Raw genomic sequence first — 17,097 nt, 5'->3', positions numbered from 1 at the left:
CCGCTGGCGAGTCTGTTCTTGCCTCTCTTTTGGCGTGAGCGCGTTACCTCCCTCCCCTGCACACCATGCTTCTGCTCCGTCCCTGCCTGACCACTCACTACCAGAGTCCACAGGAGCCCTGATCCCACGCAGCAAAATGCGGCTTGAAAGTCACGGTATCCGGGTGACTCAGGATGTGCATCTGGTCTTTTTTTTTTTTTTTTAATTTTTAAAAAATATGTTTATTTATTGGTTTTGAGAGAGAGTGGGAGAGAGAGAGAGAGCGAGCGAGCAGGCCCCATGCTGTCAGCGCAGAGCCTGATGCGGGGCTCGAACCCACGAACCGTGAGATCGTGACCTGGGCCGAAAGCAAGAGCCGGTCGCTTAACCGACTGAGCCACCCAGGCGCCCCATGGATGTGCATCTGTTTTCTAGATAGTCATCTAAACCCCCAGATAAGCCCTCCCCTGGGATTCCATAAGACCTCAGCTTGAGGAACCATGGCCTAGAGGCTACAGCCCACATTCCCTGTCTCTGCATTCACGGATTTCCCCACGTGGCCCCAGTACTTACTACGTGTCTGTGATCACCAGAGGTCTGGACACCCTCACTGTCCCAGCGCCCTGATGTCTTTCTCCCTAGTGCCTTCCATCATTGTTCTTAATTGCTGTTAATTGGCTGCTGCCCCTGTCCCCCGTCACTTGGTTCATAAGGTCCACGAGAGCAGGGACCCTATCTGTCCGCTTTGCAGCTACGTCACCAACACCTGCAAGAGAATCTGGCACACAGTAGGTCCCCGGCACATCTTTGAACAACTTGCCCTTTCTGGGTTTCCTCCAGCCACAGTGCCTTTGTACGTGCCGTTCTCCTTTTTGGCCGTGCCCATCGCATCCCCAGCCCCGTGAAGTTTCCTCACTGCTTGCATGCACGGTTGGGTCTCGATCTTCTGGCCTCCTGTGACCCTTTGAGTGTGGCCCGGACCCTAGGTGCTAAACCACCTGTGGTGACATCTGTCCCCCTAGTAGCCTAGGGGCTCCACCGGGGCCAGAGCTTGGTAATGCTTCCTTCTGTGTCTCTAGCGCCATATCTCCGGGGCGACAGGTCTTCTCCTGTGCAGCGAGTGGACGCTTGGGTCCTGGTTGGCCCCTTCTCCACCCCTGAAGTTGAGTTGGGTCTCTTCTCCGTCCAGATAAGGTGTATTTCGGCCCCCCGCGCCTCTTCCAGGAGCTGCAGGATCTGCAGAAGGACCTGGCTGTCGTAGAGCAGATAACCTTCCTCATCAGCACGCTGCACGGCACCTACCAGGTACACAGCACTGGCCCGGCTTTGTTGGGCTCCGGGCAGCGCCCAGACTCGGCAGGCAAAGTGGGAGAGGGCTCCTGTCTTAGCCCAGGCCCCAGGCATGCTCCCGGCTTCTGAATTCCCACAGGCAGCACGAGTGGCCAAAGCTCCCCGTGGCTCCCTGGAGGTCTGGTGTGCGGCCTCTGGTTTGGGCGGAGGTTCTGATTCGGATTGAGTGGGGGCTGGCTGCATGGTGATGTTTTTCTTCTCTGCACGATGACTAGTCCATCTTGCAGCCCCTTCCTGGACCTCAGCCCGGGCTGGAGAAGAAGCCGGCTGGGAGGTTGTGTCCCTCTCAAAGGAGGGGTGCCAGGTGGGGTCTGAACCCAGGGCTGGGGGAGCTTACTCGGGGTCTGCAGCGGGGAACCGGTCACCCGCTATGGCTGAGCGGGTGGCCCCTGTCGAGCTCTCGGACCTCCCGGCTCCTGTCCCTCTGGGCACCCTGAATGCTGCAGGGTCCTGTGTGGCTTTTGGGGAGCCGGCCGGCTGTGTGGTGACCTCACTGGCCTCCTCAACCCTAGAACCTGAACATGACCGTGGCTCAAGACTGGTGCCTGGCCCTGCAGAGGCTAATGCGGGTGAAGGAGGAGGAGATCCACTCGGCCAACAAGTGCCGTCTCAGGCTCCTGCTTCCTGGAAAACCTGACAAGTGAGATGGGGAATGGACAGCGCTGAAAGGGGGGTGCTCCCGAGAGGCGGCACCTGGAGCCGATCTGCTCATCAGGGTGGTGACGGGTGACGGGTGACGGGCGTGCGCACGATGTGGGCCCTGCCCAGCACGGCAATTGGCGCGGAGTGGGTGCTCCTTGTGGAATGAACGCATGCACGGACGAATGAATGTTGGATTCGTACTTGGGCCCGTCCTCTGCTAGGAGACTGAGGACTCAGACCCTCTGCTGTCGGTTGGCTCTGTTTGTGCTGTGACCTTGTCACTCACTTCAGACTGTGCAGAGCCCCGGGACCGGGCCCTGGGTCTCCTCTGGGACCGAGGCTGGGTCTCCGGCCTCCCCCCAGATGCCCACACAGGCGCTGGGGCTCCCTAGACCCTCCGCTGATGTTTGTGGAATCGATGACAGATCTAGCAGAGGTGAGGAAAGGTATCTGAGCCCCATTTTGCAGAGGAGGGTGGCAAGGCCCAAAGAGCTGTCAGATCGCCCCATGGCCGCAGAGTAGGCGGTTGAGCCGGGCTCCGACGGGCTCTGGCTCTGAAGCCTGGGCTGGCACAATGAGGGGCCCACGGCCTGCGTTTGACCTCGAGGATGAGGGGACGGTGGGGGACAGAGGGTTCCAAGCACACCGGCTGCATGGAGAGGGAGATTGGAGGGAGCACTGTCGTCCGAGGCAGGGCCACCAGCCCAGGAGCCCAGGAGACGAGGCTCCAGGCTAGGGTCTCAGAGGCAGAGAGGCAGGGCCCTGAGCCGTAATCCCAATGTGCCACGCCCCTGCTGAGTGGCCTCTCACAGCCCCTTCCTGCCCCCGCACCCCTTTCTCCGTGGGAGAGTTGGTGACACTAGCCTTGCCTGCCTCCCGGGATGGCCCCTGGCAGACAGCCTGCCCCAGAGGACTCTGAGGGCGCGGCTCCAAGGTGAGGGGACAGTGTTGTGACAACAGCGGCCCCTAGCTGCCCAAGCCTGGGCACAACCTCATTCATTCACGGCTTCATTCACTCGTGCGTCCATTCCACAAATGTCTACCGGATACCCACACTGTGCCCGGTCCTGGGAGTCCGAGAGGGCCCTTTCCTGCCTGCACGGGCTCCCGGTCGGACGTGCTCGTGTGTCTGACAGGCCCGTGGAGAGCTGACCGGGGAGCCCGGGCAGGGCAGGTGCTGGAGGCTGGGCTGCGGAACGCGGCCTGATCGCTTTGGGGAGGGACCTCCATTCCGGGGCCACGGTGGGTGGAGGGACCCCTCCCCCAGGAGACCTCGGCTTTGCCGGCCGCCAGCCTTTCTGGCCACGCTTCGGTGCTCCGAGCAGAGTCAGTGCCACTGTGAGTGCGCGTGGTCGAGGGAAGAGCTGGGTGCTCGCTGTGGACACTCACTCACGCTCGTCACCCTCTTGCCGCAGATCTGGCCGCCCCATCAGCTTCATGGTGGTCTTCATCACCCCCAACCCCCTGAGCAAGATCTCCTGGGTCAACAGGTTGCACCTGGCCAAGATTGGACTCCGTGAGTAAAGGCCCGGGGAGAGGGCCGCAGGAGACAGGAATGCGGAGCCGGGAGGCCTGGGTGTGTGTGTGTGTGTGTGTGTGTGCGTGTGTGTGTGTGTGTGTGCATGTGGGGGTGGGGGGCTTCTGAGTTGGAGGGAGGTCGTGCGGTGGAGAAATACCGGAGCCAGTTCTGAGCGCTGAGGCTTTGCCTCGTAACCCTGGACAAGCCACTGCTCCTCTCTGAGCCTCAGTTTCCCCATCTATCAAGTGATGGCCGTTCACCATATAAATGACCTGGGGGAGGGCGGTTGGAGCGTGGCTGCTGAGGGGGTTTCTTTTGGTGGAGGGGGGGGGGTGACGAAAATGTTGTAGAAGTAGGTAGTGGTGATGGTCGCTCCACTCCGAACGTGCTGGAAACCAGTGACGTCAACACTAGAGAAGGGCGGTTTCGTGGTCACCCCCTTCTGTCTCGGTAAAGCTGCTACCAAAAGAAAAACGCCGCACGGTGCAGGTGAGATTAAACTGATGCTCAAGCAGGACCTCCTTGTGATCTCTTTCTCCTACTCCCCCTGCGATGATCACGTAGGTAAATACCAGACACGTGTGGACAGCGTTTCCTCTGGGGCATTTTTCTGCGCATTTTACACACAACTCTTTCATTTCACACTGACGATGACCCTAGGAGGCAGGTCTGTCGTGATCCCCCTTTTACCGGAGAGGGTTCTGAGGCCCAGAGAGGGCCAGGGACTTGCCCGAGCTCGCCTAGAAGGAAGGGGCCGAGCTGGGGTTCAGACCCTGGGCCCTCGGCCCCCAGAGCCCAGTCTGGACCGTTGTCTCTCTGCCTTCTCACGTTGGAGAGTTTCTGTCTGCAAAACCCATCTGTTAAGTTGTCCTTACTTTCTTTGTCCTCGTTGTGAATTGACAAAAGGCCTGGGTCCTTGTCATTCAGCACTACTGTATCTTGTGATGCACTGGATTCCTATTTGCTGCTTCCGGCCGGTAGCAGGGACGTTTTTGTTGTTGTTGTTTGCTTTCTCATTGTTGGTTGTCGTTTCTAGTGATCTTTTTCTAGGCTTTGAAACATTTCTGGGAAGAGGTTAGGGCCTTTGTCCCTGGCTTTCATCAATTCAAAAATATTGAGTGAGTCTTTACTGTGAGTTTAGGCCTGGGGGGACAGAGCGGTGACGAAAACTGAAAGATCTCTGCTGTCAAGGAAACTATAATTTATGAGGGGCAGACAGATATTACACGAGGGGCAGATCAACAGGGGGAGGCGGTGCTGTTTAGGGGACACAGCTGGGCGGCATGACGGTCACCGAGCCTGGGGGCCAGGGCTGCCGTCAGGGAGGGCCTCTGAGGAGGTGACATCCGAAGCCGAAGCAGTCTAGGCTTCTGAAGAGCAAGCGCAAAGGTCCTGTGGTGACCAGAGCTGATGACTGATGGGGCGAGAAGCAGGCAGGTGGAAGAACGGGCCGCATTTCCAGAACACCAGGGCCAGGTGCGTGGAACTTAAACTCTGCATGGGACGGGCGCTGTTCCTCGTGGCAGTGAGAGCTGGACAGCCCCCTGAACTGGGTTCCACTTGAGTGGATCACTCTGCCTGCTGGGCCCAGAGGGCATGTGGAGGCGGGAGGGTATGGGGAGGAGATGGTGCTCTGGGGGAGCCAGTCCCTTCTTGGATCTGTTGCTGATGCGGCACAGGCCTCCGCTGGATGTTTCTGGGTGACCAGCAGGGCTGCGGAGGGAGGAGAGAGGATTTCAAGCAGAGCCAGCCCCGCTGTGGGAACGCTCACCCCAGGAAGGCTGACGTGCCTCCCCCGCAGGCCCGCGGAGCACTTCGGTCGATTTTACACCTGCTCTAAAGGCGGGTCAGTCTCCTGCTGCTTTGCTGAGTGGGGCTTGGGCTTGGCGTCGGAGGGAGACGGGTGAACGGGGTGAGCCTCTCCTGTCTCGGCTGCCTGTGACGCTCAGCCGCTTTATCTCCACGCGGTTTCACTGCAGCAAAAGTTTTAATGGAAGGAGAGTCATTTGAAATCTTATTTGAATGCCTGGGTTCCCCTGGGGCTTGAATAATTTGTTCCTTTTATTTTGCCAGTTTTTTTTTTTTTTTTTTTTTTTTTTATCTGCAGTGCCTGGTTGGGTGGGGTGGGGGATAATACGAGCCTGTTAGTAATAGAATATGTTAAAAACATTTATTCACCAAGGATGTGATTCCTTTAATTTTTTCCCCCGTCTTCCTCTTTTCCTGACTACCACGTAGGGAGATCACACTCCACTGCACGTTGAGAAAGGAGAGGACCGGAATGGGGGTGGCTGGGATTCAGCGTGGGCGGGGGGGGGGGGTCAGTTCTGCCCCTTGGGAGGAAAGGCCAGGGTGCCCCGGGGCATCTGGGGACCCGTTTCACATCCCAGTGGGGCCCCCACTGTGCCGTGCGCTCTGGGGAAAGGCAGGCTCCCTCCTGGTAACTTGGACTGGAGCTCCCGTGGTCCTGTCCCCTCTTACATTTTGGGATCTTCAGGCCTTGTGAAATGGATCTGGGCTGCCTGGCTTTCATTTCCCAGTTCTGTCCCTTTACCAGCTCTGCGATCCTGGGCCGGTGATTGAGCCTTCAGAGGCCTGTCTCCACCAGAAAGGGGGGATAAAGCCAGTGCCCTCATGGGGCTCTTGTGCATATTTGGGGAGGCCAGCACCTGGCACGTGGAAGAAACTCTGAGGACGGGGGGCACCCGTGTCGCCTAGACGGGGAAGTGACCGGGCTGAGGTCGCATACGATTCAGCACAGAACGGGGGTGGGACACCTTCCCACCCTCTGCCAATTAGTTTCCTATTCGTAAAGGCTCCAGAAAAGAGCTGGGACCTCTTTCCCCCAGAGGAGGGAGAGGCATGGCTGCGGGCTTCTGGTTCCACCTTCCCGTGTCCCCTCACCTGAAGCCCTCCAAGTGCTGTATTCCTGGCTTTTCCACCCCATGGACCCCTGGGGCCTCTCCTACCACAGTCCTTATTCTCCCCTTCCCAGAGGACCCGGGCTGGGCAGGCTGCCGGCTGCTGCCAGGTTCTCAGGGTACATCCTCGAAGGCACGGCCTGGGCCCCCACTCCTCGCTGCGTCTGACTTGGTTAATTTTCCAGCCCTCGTCCTCATGGACAGAACCTGTAATTTATGAGGGGCAGACAGATATTACACGAGGGGCAAATCAACAGGGGGAGACGGTGGTATTTAGGGGACACAGCTGGGCGGCATGATGGTCACCGAGCCTGGGGGCCAGGGCTGCCATCAGGGAGGGCCTCTGAGGAGGCGACATCCGAAGCCGAAGCGGTCTAGGCTTCTGAAGAGCAAGCGCAAAGGTCCTGTGGTGACCAGAGCTGATGACTGATGGGGCGAGAAGCAGGCAGGTGGAAGAACGGGCCGCATTTCCAGAACACCAGGGCCAGGTGTGTGGAGCTTAAACTCTGGATGGGACGGGCGCTGTTCCTCGTGGCAGTGAGAGCTGGACAGCATCCTGATCTGGTTTCTACCCGGCCTCTGTTCCACCTGACTGCGAGCCAGTGAAGGATCCTGAGCGTGGCCCAGGCCGCGTGCTGAACTCTCATCTCCACTAACCCTCAACCAGTGCAGAGGCGGGCGCCGGGACCTGCCCCAGCCCTCGGGTCTGCCCTCTGGAGGGGTATTAGCCCAGCTGGCTGAGCACGGCCATTCACCTGGCCTCTCGGGGCACCAGTGTCTCTCCGTGCCTCTCTTGGGGCACGATGGGGGGTATTGGGAAAAGAGGGGTGCCGAGGTCCCACCGGCCCCCACGTCCGTGACTGCGGCCAGCAGCACCTCCGTGGTGTGAGAGGGCCTCGAGGGCAGCCTCGGATTTGGAAAGTAGAGAAGCGTGGTCCGGCCTGTCCCCCTGGGGCTGGTGGTGGCAGGATAGGCACAGCGCTGGGAATGAGCGCAGGAAGGCTTTGGGGGCAGGTTGGGGTAGAGAAGCAGGGCGGGGCCGGGGGCTCAGCATGGTGGAGGCGGGGTGGCCGCCCTCGAGCATACCCGTAGACTCCTCCCCTCGGGGACGGTGATCTCCGTGAGCTTCATTTCCTGCGGGCCTGGCACATGCCAGGCATCAAATCCTTTCTTCCCAGCGCTTACGATGACACTGGATGGCTGGAGGCATTTCCCCCGTCCTCCAGATGAGGCCACAGACTCAGAGAGGTTGAGTGTCTGCTCTGTGTCGCACAGCGAGCTGGAGGCGGCGGGGGGGATCTGCCAGGGGCTTCCTGGCAGAGTCGGCCTCCGGCGGAGGGCAGGGTTGTGAGGTGGGGGGAGTGGAAAGGGACGCGGCCTCCAGCCCCGGAGCTCCCCCCCGCCGCCCCCTGGGGTGCTCTCGTGTTCGGTGGGTGCCGACGAACAGAGCTGGGCTCTAAATAAGCCCCCACTTAATGTCGGTTGGAACTCAAGGCCTTGCCGATGCCGCCAGTTCTTAATGTCACTTATCCCGAGCGGGCTCTCAATTTTCGACCGCAACAGCCTTCTAATTTGGTCTCAGCCGCTCTGGTTTTGTGACAGGAACAATGGCAGTGGCAGATGGGGAGCAACAACTCCATTTTCTTTTAACGTTCGCGATCGCAGGCAGGGAAGGCACCATCTGGAAGGAGAAGGTCAGATCATTAAAAAAATATATAATAATAAATTGCCGGGACTCGGTGGGCCGTGGGCGTGGGGGGAAGGGTTGATGTTCACAGGCTGAGCTCCCGGAAGGAGCTGGAGCTCCGGGGGGGGGGGGGGGGGGCGGTCGGTTTGAGCGGCCTGCAGGGCTCTCGTGGGGCCTGGGTGGGGGGCTGCGTGACAGTAAGCTCCTTGAGAGCAGGGCGGACTCGAGTCCCATCTATCTTCGTTTGTCGCCGGCCGGGGACTTGTCCAGGACGCCGTGTGGTGATGTCCCCTGCCGAGGCGGAGGCGGCTGCCCCGCAGGGCGGGACGTCTGGGCTGTCACACCCCGTGCTGCGGGCCCAGGCAGGGTGCCCCCGCCGGTCGGTCCCCTGCCTCCTGGGCCCAGCGTTGGGCCTCTCCTCCTGGCCTCCGGTCCCCTCCGGGGTAGGAGGGGGACACGATCACCGACCGCTCCTGGCGGCCCCAAGGACGAAACGAAGCCTCACGCGGGGCAGAGCCTTGTAAACCGTGCCGTGTGGTGCACGTTGGCACTGTTGTGAGGGTGCCTGGGCCGTGCCGTAGTTGGCCTTTCCGTGGTGGCCTCGTCTCCTCAGTGACGGGATCCGGCTTCGTTGGACTCTGCCTCCAGGAGCCAGTGGGGCCGAGGGCTGGCGCCTCTGGTGAAGCAGGTTGCGCACGTGGTGATGCCCGACATTGACGGATGTCTTGGACGAGCATCGTCACCTGCCACCTCGTCCCAGCTGCTCTCGCCGTGACCCACACGGAGACGCCACCTTTCTGTGGTGGCGGTGGCATTTTTAAAAGCCACTTTATTGAGGTACGACTGACATACCTCACACAGAACACAGGCGTAGTTGGGGAGCCCGTGGGCACACATGCGCACAAACACGCACACACTCATGCACGCACACCCACTCACGCACACTTATGTAGGTACACACTCACGCACACACGTGCATGCACACGTGCACGCACACCCACGCCTACACTTATGCAGGTACACACGCATGCACAGACTTGTGCACACACTCATGCATACACACACTCCCACACACATTCCCACACACACACTTATGTAGGTACACACTCACGCATGCACACACACATGCACATGCACACCCACACCTACACTTATGCAGGTACACACGCATGCACAAGACTTGTGCACACACTCCTGCACACACACACTCCTGCACACACTCACACACACACTCCCGCACACACACACTCATGCACACACACTCCTGTACACACACTTCCGCCCACACACTTATATAGGTACACTCACACATGCACACACACACGTGCACACACACACTCCCACACACACTCCCACGCACACACTTATGTAGGTACACACGCATGCACACACGCACGCACACCCACACTTATGGAGGTACACACGCATGCACACACGCACGCACACCCACACTTATGGAGGTACACACGCATGCACACACGCACGCACACCCACACTTATGGAGGTACACACGCATGCACACACGCACGCACACCCACACTTATGGAGGTACACACGCATGCGCACACACGTGCACACACGCATGCACACACTTTTATGCACACAGAGGAAAAAAGAGGCAAGTCAGTAAAAGCGCCAGAAACTGTGTTAAGGGCCACGACAGACCAGGGGCTGAGATGGCAGGTGATGGAGGGGCAGGGGACGGTGATGGTCACTTAGGGCTGCTCCCAGAAGGTGACAGGAGGGGAGGAGCCAGGCCTGGAGGGCAGAGGACAGCTTTCCAGGTGGAGGGAACATCCTGGGCCTGAGTTGCTGAGGAGAGCCTAGGGCAGTGGAGCCTGTGACCGAGGGAGGAGGCTGGGAGGGAAGGAGTGTCCCCCACAGTTCTGGAAGGGCTGGGTTTTACTCCAAGTGGATGGGACTCGATGCATGCAGGAATGGCGAGGTCCACTGGAAGTTCAGTGGGATGGCTCTGGCTGTCGTGGGTGGGTTGGGGGGGGGACGACTGTAGGGGACAGCAGTGAGCACGGGAAGCCCGCCTGGCTGGTGGGCCCTGTGGGGCTGAGCTGACCCTTGCTTGGCCGGTCCGGGGTGGGCCCGGGTTCCAGCTTCCTCCTTGCCGCTGAGTGGACTCGTGGGTGGGGATGGCCGCCGTCACAACCCTTCTGCGGAAGACCTCTCCTCCCAGGCCCGAAGCTCAGCCTGCTGGCGTTGCGTTCAGTGGCCCCTGTCCCCTGGGGCACCCTGTCCTGTGCCTCTGGCTCTCCCTCTCTAGGGCAGAGCTACCTCCTGGCTGTCCAGGGTCGGTGATACCCATGGGCCTCAGCGGGGGGCTGGTTGCTGGGAGATGGCATTTGTGTCGTTCAGACCCAGGTCCCCACCTGGACTCTGCCACCAGGCCATGCACGTGACCTAGCCCGTTACCTAATCCCCAAGGGTCGCTCTCGGCGCCGTTGCCCTTAAAGCGAACATCGTGATCCTGATTGTGCTCGATTGTTGTGAAAGCGAGGCCTGGGAACGTGTCTGTAGCACCCGGCACGTGCCTGCACGTGGACACGCTGTAGGTGTCTCCACCATGCCGTGCCCCTGCTGTCCACATGGGGTGTGCACATGGGGTGCAAAGAAGGTTGGGCTCCTGTGCAGGGAGCCCACATGGGGTGCAAAGAAGGTTGGGCTCCTGTGCAGGGAGAGTTCCACCTGCTCGCTAACCACCCCCCCCCCGCCGCCCCCGCTTTTCATTCACCCCATCCATCCGTGCTCGCGGAGCATTCCAGCGCGCTGGGTGCCAGGGAGACCGTGGCAAACAAGACAGACCAGGTCTTGCTGCCTCGAGGTCACGTTCCAGAGACCTAAGGAGACAGACCATAAACCAGGAAACAGACAAAATGATTTTAGATTGAGGTGAGGCGATGCGGGAAATACGATGTGGTCTTTAGAACCGGTTTCCGAGAGAGGGGGCCATCGTAGGCAGGGTGGTCAGGGAGGACTTCTTGGAGGTGGTGCCGTGTGAGGGAGCCCTGACCCATGGGGAGGAGACGTGGCAGGGTGTAGTTTGGCAGATGTGAGTGCAGTGGTGTCCAGATGTGAGTCCAGGGTCGGGGCCTCAGTGTCCAGCTGGCCTGGGGACTTGGAGGCAGATGACCACCCGGGACTCAGGGTAGGTCTCAAAGGAAGCAGGAGGGAGTCATCCTCTTGACCGTCATCCTCAGAGTCAGGCGGAGAACGGCATGGCTGCATCATCTTTCAGCCTGTTTGGGGGGCCGTCTCCCACCTCTAGAAGCATGTCCGGAAGCTCTCAGTGAAGGCAGCAGGGCCTGGGGACTGTGCTCAGCGTCACATGCTTTTTGAAACCCTTTCTCGTCTCCAGGACCCAAACCTTAGGTTCCCCAAGTCGCTGCTCGGGACCCACAGCCATGACCATGGAGTGAGGTCACGTTTCCTCTTGGCTGGGCAGGCGTGGGGCTGGGGGCGGCCCCCCTGGGCTTTGCGGGGCCCTGACCGGCTTGACCCACCTCCTTCCTCTTGCTGTAGGGGAGGAGAACCAGCCGGGCTGGCTGTGTCCGGACGAGGACAAGAAAAGCAGAGCGCCGTTCTGGTGCCCCATCCTGGCCTGCTGCATTCCTGCCTTCTCCCCCCCGGGGCCTCAGCCTGCAGGTGAGTGTGGAATGGATGTGGCCGAGCCCACCACGAAGGTGGCCCCTGGGGGAACCAGAGTTTCCAGGGTGTGCCCACCGCTGGAGAGGGCCCGGCTGCACTCCCGGCTTCCCCACCTCTCGCTGACGGAGTCGGTCAAGACCTGTTGTTGCTCTAGGAGCCCCGCTTTCCCACCAAAGAGGATGGACGCCTTCTGTGGGTCAAGTGAATGGAAAAATTCCATGGTTTTGAGCTAACAAATAGCCGTGATCTCATCAGTTGATGGTGCGACTCCAGCTAAGAAGATAGGCCGGAATATGCCCAAGGGGCTCTGCCAGACCGTGGGTTGGACCCTTTATGAGGCCCCCAGCCGGGAGCTGGTCTCTGGCTGCCGCCGCCACGCCTCCATTTGTCAAGCACCTACTGTATTCCGCCCCCCCCCCCCCCCCCCCCCCCGCTTTGCCACCACTCTCTTGTTTTTATATTTATAAGAACCCCATGCATAGATGTTTCTAGATTAGTTTCACGGGTTAGGAAACTAAGGCACAGATAGGCGGCGTGAGTTTCTAAAAACACAGCCAGTAGTGATGGGTGCAGGAATTGGAAACTTGCTTCACCTGATTCCAGCCCCCGGTGTTCTTAACCACCGGGATGCTCGCTCCACTGGCTTCCGTCCCCCGATGTCCTGGCCCCTCCATCTGGAGTGATCCCTGCCCATTCCTCCTCCCTGGGTGAGGGGGTCATGTGAGCTTTGGGGAGCGGGAGCCAGGCTTGGGACCTAGGCCCAGATACATAAGCCCCAAGAGACAAGCTCACTGGGGTGTAGACTGGGGCACGAAGCATACATGCCCTTGAGATGTCCGTTCATTCATTCACTCATTCACTCATTCTTTTGTCTGTTCTGTACGTAATTTTTGAGCACCTACTGTGTGCCAGGCCACTGCGCTGGACGCTGGGTATATGGTGGTGACCAAAACATACAAGGGCCCCACCCTCCTGTGGCTTTTAACCTGGAGACAGACAGCGGCACCCCGGCTAACACAGGGAAACGCAGAAGAGTGATGTGTGTTATAGAGAAAATAAGTCAGCTGTGATGGATACAGAGGTGGGCCCCATGACGAGGGGGCAGGAGGGTCTCATGGAGGAGGTGGCTTTTAAACTGAGACCTGAACGGCAAGCAGGCTGCAGTCCCTTGAGGGCCCAGGGGAACAATATTCCAAACAGACAGGGCAGCTCAGAGGAACAGTCTGGGCCGCTGCAGCGGCCGGGAGCCGGGCGGAGAGGCCGTCGATGACGTCTGATGTGGGCACAGTGGGCCAGCCAGCTTCCCCGGCTTGTCAGGTTTGGGTTTCGTTCTCAGGACAGTGAAACCCCAAGGATGGCTCCCACACAGGGGAGTGGCACGATCTGATGTGCATTTTGGAAAGATCGTCTGGTTCCTCTGGCTGTTGTGAGCTGTGGCTCCTGAAGGGGGCAAGAGACAGACCGATATGGACCTTGGCGGCCGGGGTGGGGGGGGGGGGGGTTGTCCCGCCAAGCTGTGGCAGGACATGGTACAAGTGGAGGTAGGGCCGGACTAGGGCAAGGGGAGCGAGAACTCACCTGATCCTAATTCTCAAGGTAATACTTACAAAGTCAAATCAGCAAATTGTGACCTTGGCTTGGCTTCATTTATTGGGTGAGTGACAGGCGGGGATTAGGGTGAGGCACAGTCGTGCCAGGGCAGAGACCGTTGCTGTCTTTATTTCAATCTCCCTGATTGTTCACTGTGGGTTTTTTGGCATTAATTTTTATTGCCCAAAACTGTGTTATATATAATATTCCCTTCGACGTGGGAGTGTGTCGGCCCCACTCTCCTCCCTCTTGTCCTGGTCCCAGAGGAGGCAGTGGGCAGGGGACACGGGGACACATTTGGGGAGTGTGCCGGCGTAGGGCTGGCTGGTCTGATGAGGGTTTAGAGGGCGGCCAGGGGAGCAGGAGGGACGTGACGGGTCTTGGGCTTGTGTACCCGCAAGTGGTGTCGGGAGATGGGGGTGCGTTCCCCGTGCCACAGCCTGATTTAGGGGCGCAGTGAGAGAGACGGGTGAGCTTCCAGCGCTGCTGAGGGGGCAGCGGCCAGGGCAGCGGCAGCGACAATATGGTGACAAGCCCTTTCGCGAGGCATCTGTGCCCGGCTCTGTTCGAGGCACTTCTCCACGGCTACTCTGATCGCCCCAGCTGCCCTCAGAGGCAGGGCTTGCCCACACCCACTGGGGAAGGAGAGTTTTCTTGACTCATGCCCCATCCTGCTTTTCCTGCCTCTCACGGCCTTGGCTGATGTTTTCCCTGGTGTCGGTCCCCCCACCAAACATTTCTGGCGGGGGGCGGGGGGGAAGGACAGATGCTGTTCATTTCTATAGGGCTTGGGGAAGTCGGCCTTTGTAGGCCTTTATTTATTGATTGATTATTATTGATTCATGGGGAGGCCCCTGCTGAGTCTTGTGAGCTCTTTCCCAGCATGGCGGGCGTTCTCACGTACCTTTCGGGCCAGGCAGGGGTGGGGTAGAAGGGCAGAGTCCCATGGAGTGCAGGCTGTTCAGGGTCCACCCTGCCCGTGGCTCATCTGGTCCTAGGACTCCTGCGGAGAAGGCCTGATCTGGGGTCCCTTCCAACCCCCCTTCCCCTTTCCCCCAACTGCCAGGGCTCAGGCTATTCATGGGTAGTAAAGTCTGAGACAAGCTGCGGCTCCCAGGGCCTCCCTGAAAGAAACCCCCACCTGTCTGGGGAGCCATCATCCACCTCATACTCCTTATGTGGAGCCCTCAGGGCCTGGGGGGTGTGTAGGCTGGGGAGCATCCTTAGCCCCCTCCAAGCCCCCCCCCCCCGCCTGCCACCTCCTGAGGAGCCCCTGTGGGAGCGAAGAGAACCCCCAGTGAATCTCCGGGGGCGGTGAGCCTGTGGAGCTCCTGAGGGACATACCAGACCTGCGTGTGCCCATCTGCTGGGTCCCGAGACACCCTCCCGCTCTGCCTGCACCTGCCTCCCACCCCGGACCGGGCAGATGCGCCCCATCAGCTCTGTGCAGGCGGCCAGATGAATTAGGGGCCCGGAGTGCCAGGGCCTTGTCTAACCAGCGTGGCAACAGATGTGAGCGTGTTGGCCGCTGTCTGGGCCTCCTGGCCCGCCGCCTCTCTCCAGGATTCGGGCTCTGCGGCTGGCCTCCTGGGAGCCCAGGACTCAGTCTGCCTTCCGGGAAAACGCTCGCTGGCCCCAGCCCCCTCCCAGTGTGGACGAGGTCCGTGCTATGTCCTGCCAGCTGGATGAGGGCGTGCGTGGGGTTCTCCCCCGTCAAAGGAGCAGGGACATGGGGGCTGAAGGAAGGAGCGTTTCTCCTCTCAGTGCCGACGGGTGGCTGGGGCCCAGGCTGGGCCACACCAAGACCTTCCTCGAGGGGACATCATTGGGGCACAGCCGTCCCTGGGCCTGAGCTCCAGCCGAGTGATGCTGGGAATGCCACCTTGGTCGGCAGCGTGCTTCACGCCGAGCACTGGCAGGCCTGTCACGGGGCGTGTGTGCAGAGTTCAAGAGATGGAAGCAAAGATCCAAGGACATTTAGGCCCCACGGGCGTCTGTTCTGGAGGGTTTCCGAAGGCGTCACGGCCGCGGGGTCACCCCCGGCGGCACCCATCCAGGCTGGGGGCCTGTCCCTGGAAGGTTCAGTGCAAAGGTGTCCCCACCGTTAGCTGCAGCCTTACCTGGGGGCAGGGGCTCGGGGAGAGGGGTGGGGGTGCCCCCCTGCACTGAGGTGCTCTAGGACATAGCCCCTCGGGGGGGCCGGGGCTGTGGCCCCGACCTGCAGAGGGTCTGTTCCAGGCTTGCTTAGGCCTCAGCATGCTGGCCGAGAGCCTCTGTCCTGGCCATCGTTAGGCAGGACTCCCCTGCCTCCCAGCCCTGCCACAGCCCTCCCCTCCTGGCCTGGGCCTGCCCGTGAGGTAAGGTGATACACAGGAGGTTGTTGGTAAGCAGCAGCGGCCGCTGCTTTTTTGTCTGCCTCTCCAGTCCCCACGACCATCCTGATGAGATGTCAGGGCCTCCGTGAGCGTGACGAACTGACCTGTGGGGTCACCAGCTGGTAGCGGCTGAGCTGGGACCAGAGCCCAGGCTGGCTGCCTCCATGGCCCGTCTCCTTCCCCAGCCCCGAGCCGCTCTCCACTGCGCTGCACGGGGCACCGTGGTTTGGGAGAGCTGGCTTCTTGGCACAGGTGGGACTTCTGGGTCCCGGGCCTTGCCCGTCCAACGAGCCATTTGAGTTTTTGCCATCACTTTGGACCTGGACTCTATTTGGCTGACTTCTGGGCCCCCTGGAGTTGCCATGGAAACGTATGAGCCTGGGCTGTGGTTGCCCTGTGCCCGTCTGTGAGGACGGGAGCAGCAGCCTGGCAGGGGGGTGCTGGGCGGCCTCAGCTGGGTGTGGCCTACCATGAAGCAAAACGACTGGGGAGCAGGGGCCTGAGGGGGCCCGGGGGCCGGGGCGAGGGAAGCCTCTAGAGCTCCCAGCTGTGCAGAGGTGGGAGCTGGCGACTGCCCAGGCCTCCAGTAGGGCGGCCTGGCCTCTGGGTAGAATTAACCAGAGTGCGAAGGGCATTGGGCAGGGAGCTGGAACTCTGAATTCCAGACCTGACTCTGCTGCTAACGTGCTATGTGACCTTGAGCCAGTCATGTGCCTCCCATGCCCACCCCCTGAGCTTCAGTGTGCTGACTTCTGAATGAGGGGACTGGATGAGGCGACCTCTTTGGGCTTCCTCACCTTTAACCATGGGACATCTTGTTCGAACATCCCAACAGGGCCGGGGCGGGCCAGGGCCTTCACCACCAGCAGAGGGCAGCACTTGCCCAGCAAAGGTCCCATGGTGGCAGTGTTGCAGGTGGGGACCCTTGAACTGTCCCTTCTTGGCCTCCTTCCCCTCCCGCTGGCCCCGGGTTCCAGCAGCGTCCACGACAGGGCCAGGCCATCTCCTCACCCTGCTGCCCTGGCCGGACAGACGGACTGGCCGGGTCTAGCTCGTCTGCACAGGGGTTCTGATGTTGAGTGGGGCAGTATCAGATGTCTAGCACCCCTTCCCTCCTCCACTGTGCTTTTCTGGAAGGATTCAGGAAGACCTAGGAGGGCGGCTGGCGCAGGCCGGGCCCTGGCACTCATCTTCTCGTGGCCTAGGGCAATCATGTGTCCTCTGTGGGCCTCAGTTCCCCATCTGTGAAATTGGGGGGTGGCGGGCGTCAGTGGTTGCCATCAAATCTTATCTGGACGTTGCTTAGTCTGAGAAATCCGTGGCTGCCCCAGAGCATCATTCGGGCGCCTCCTAGCCAGAAGGTTCTAGAAGAGCGCT

General features: G+C 60.3%; 1 protein-coding gene across 1 annotated transcript in view; it reads left to right on the top strand.

The window, feature by feature from the left end:
* The window catches only part of ARHGEF10L (Rho guanine nucleotide exchange factor 10 like), a 141,674-nt gene that overhangs the window by 84,207 nt on the left and 40,370 nt on the right, over positions 1–17,097 (top strand). Inside the window, 5 exon segments of the mRNA XM_053898907.1 lie at positions 1,169–1,284; positions 1,842–1,969; positions 3,387–3,487; positions 11,630–11,730; positions 11,732–11,752. Of these exon segments, the coding sequence (XP_053754882.1) occupies positions 1,169–1,284; positions 1,842–1,969; positions 3,387–3,487; positions 11,630–11,730; positions 11,732–11,752 (467 nt within the window).

The sequence above is a fragment of the Panthera pardus genome, unplaced genomic scaffold (genome assembly GCF_024362965.1).
Source record: "Panthera pardus isolate Hobbes unplaced genomic scaffold, ASM2436296v1 HiC_scaffold_11, whole genome shotgun sequence".
Classification (NCBI taxonomy): domain Eukaryota; kingdom Metazoa; phylum Chordata; class Mammalia; order Carnivora; family Felidae; genus Panthera; species Panthera pardus.
This window is presented reverse-complemented; position numbering and strand designations above follow the sequence as displayed.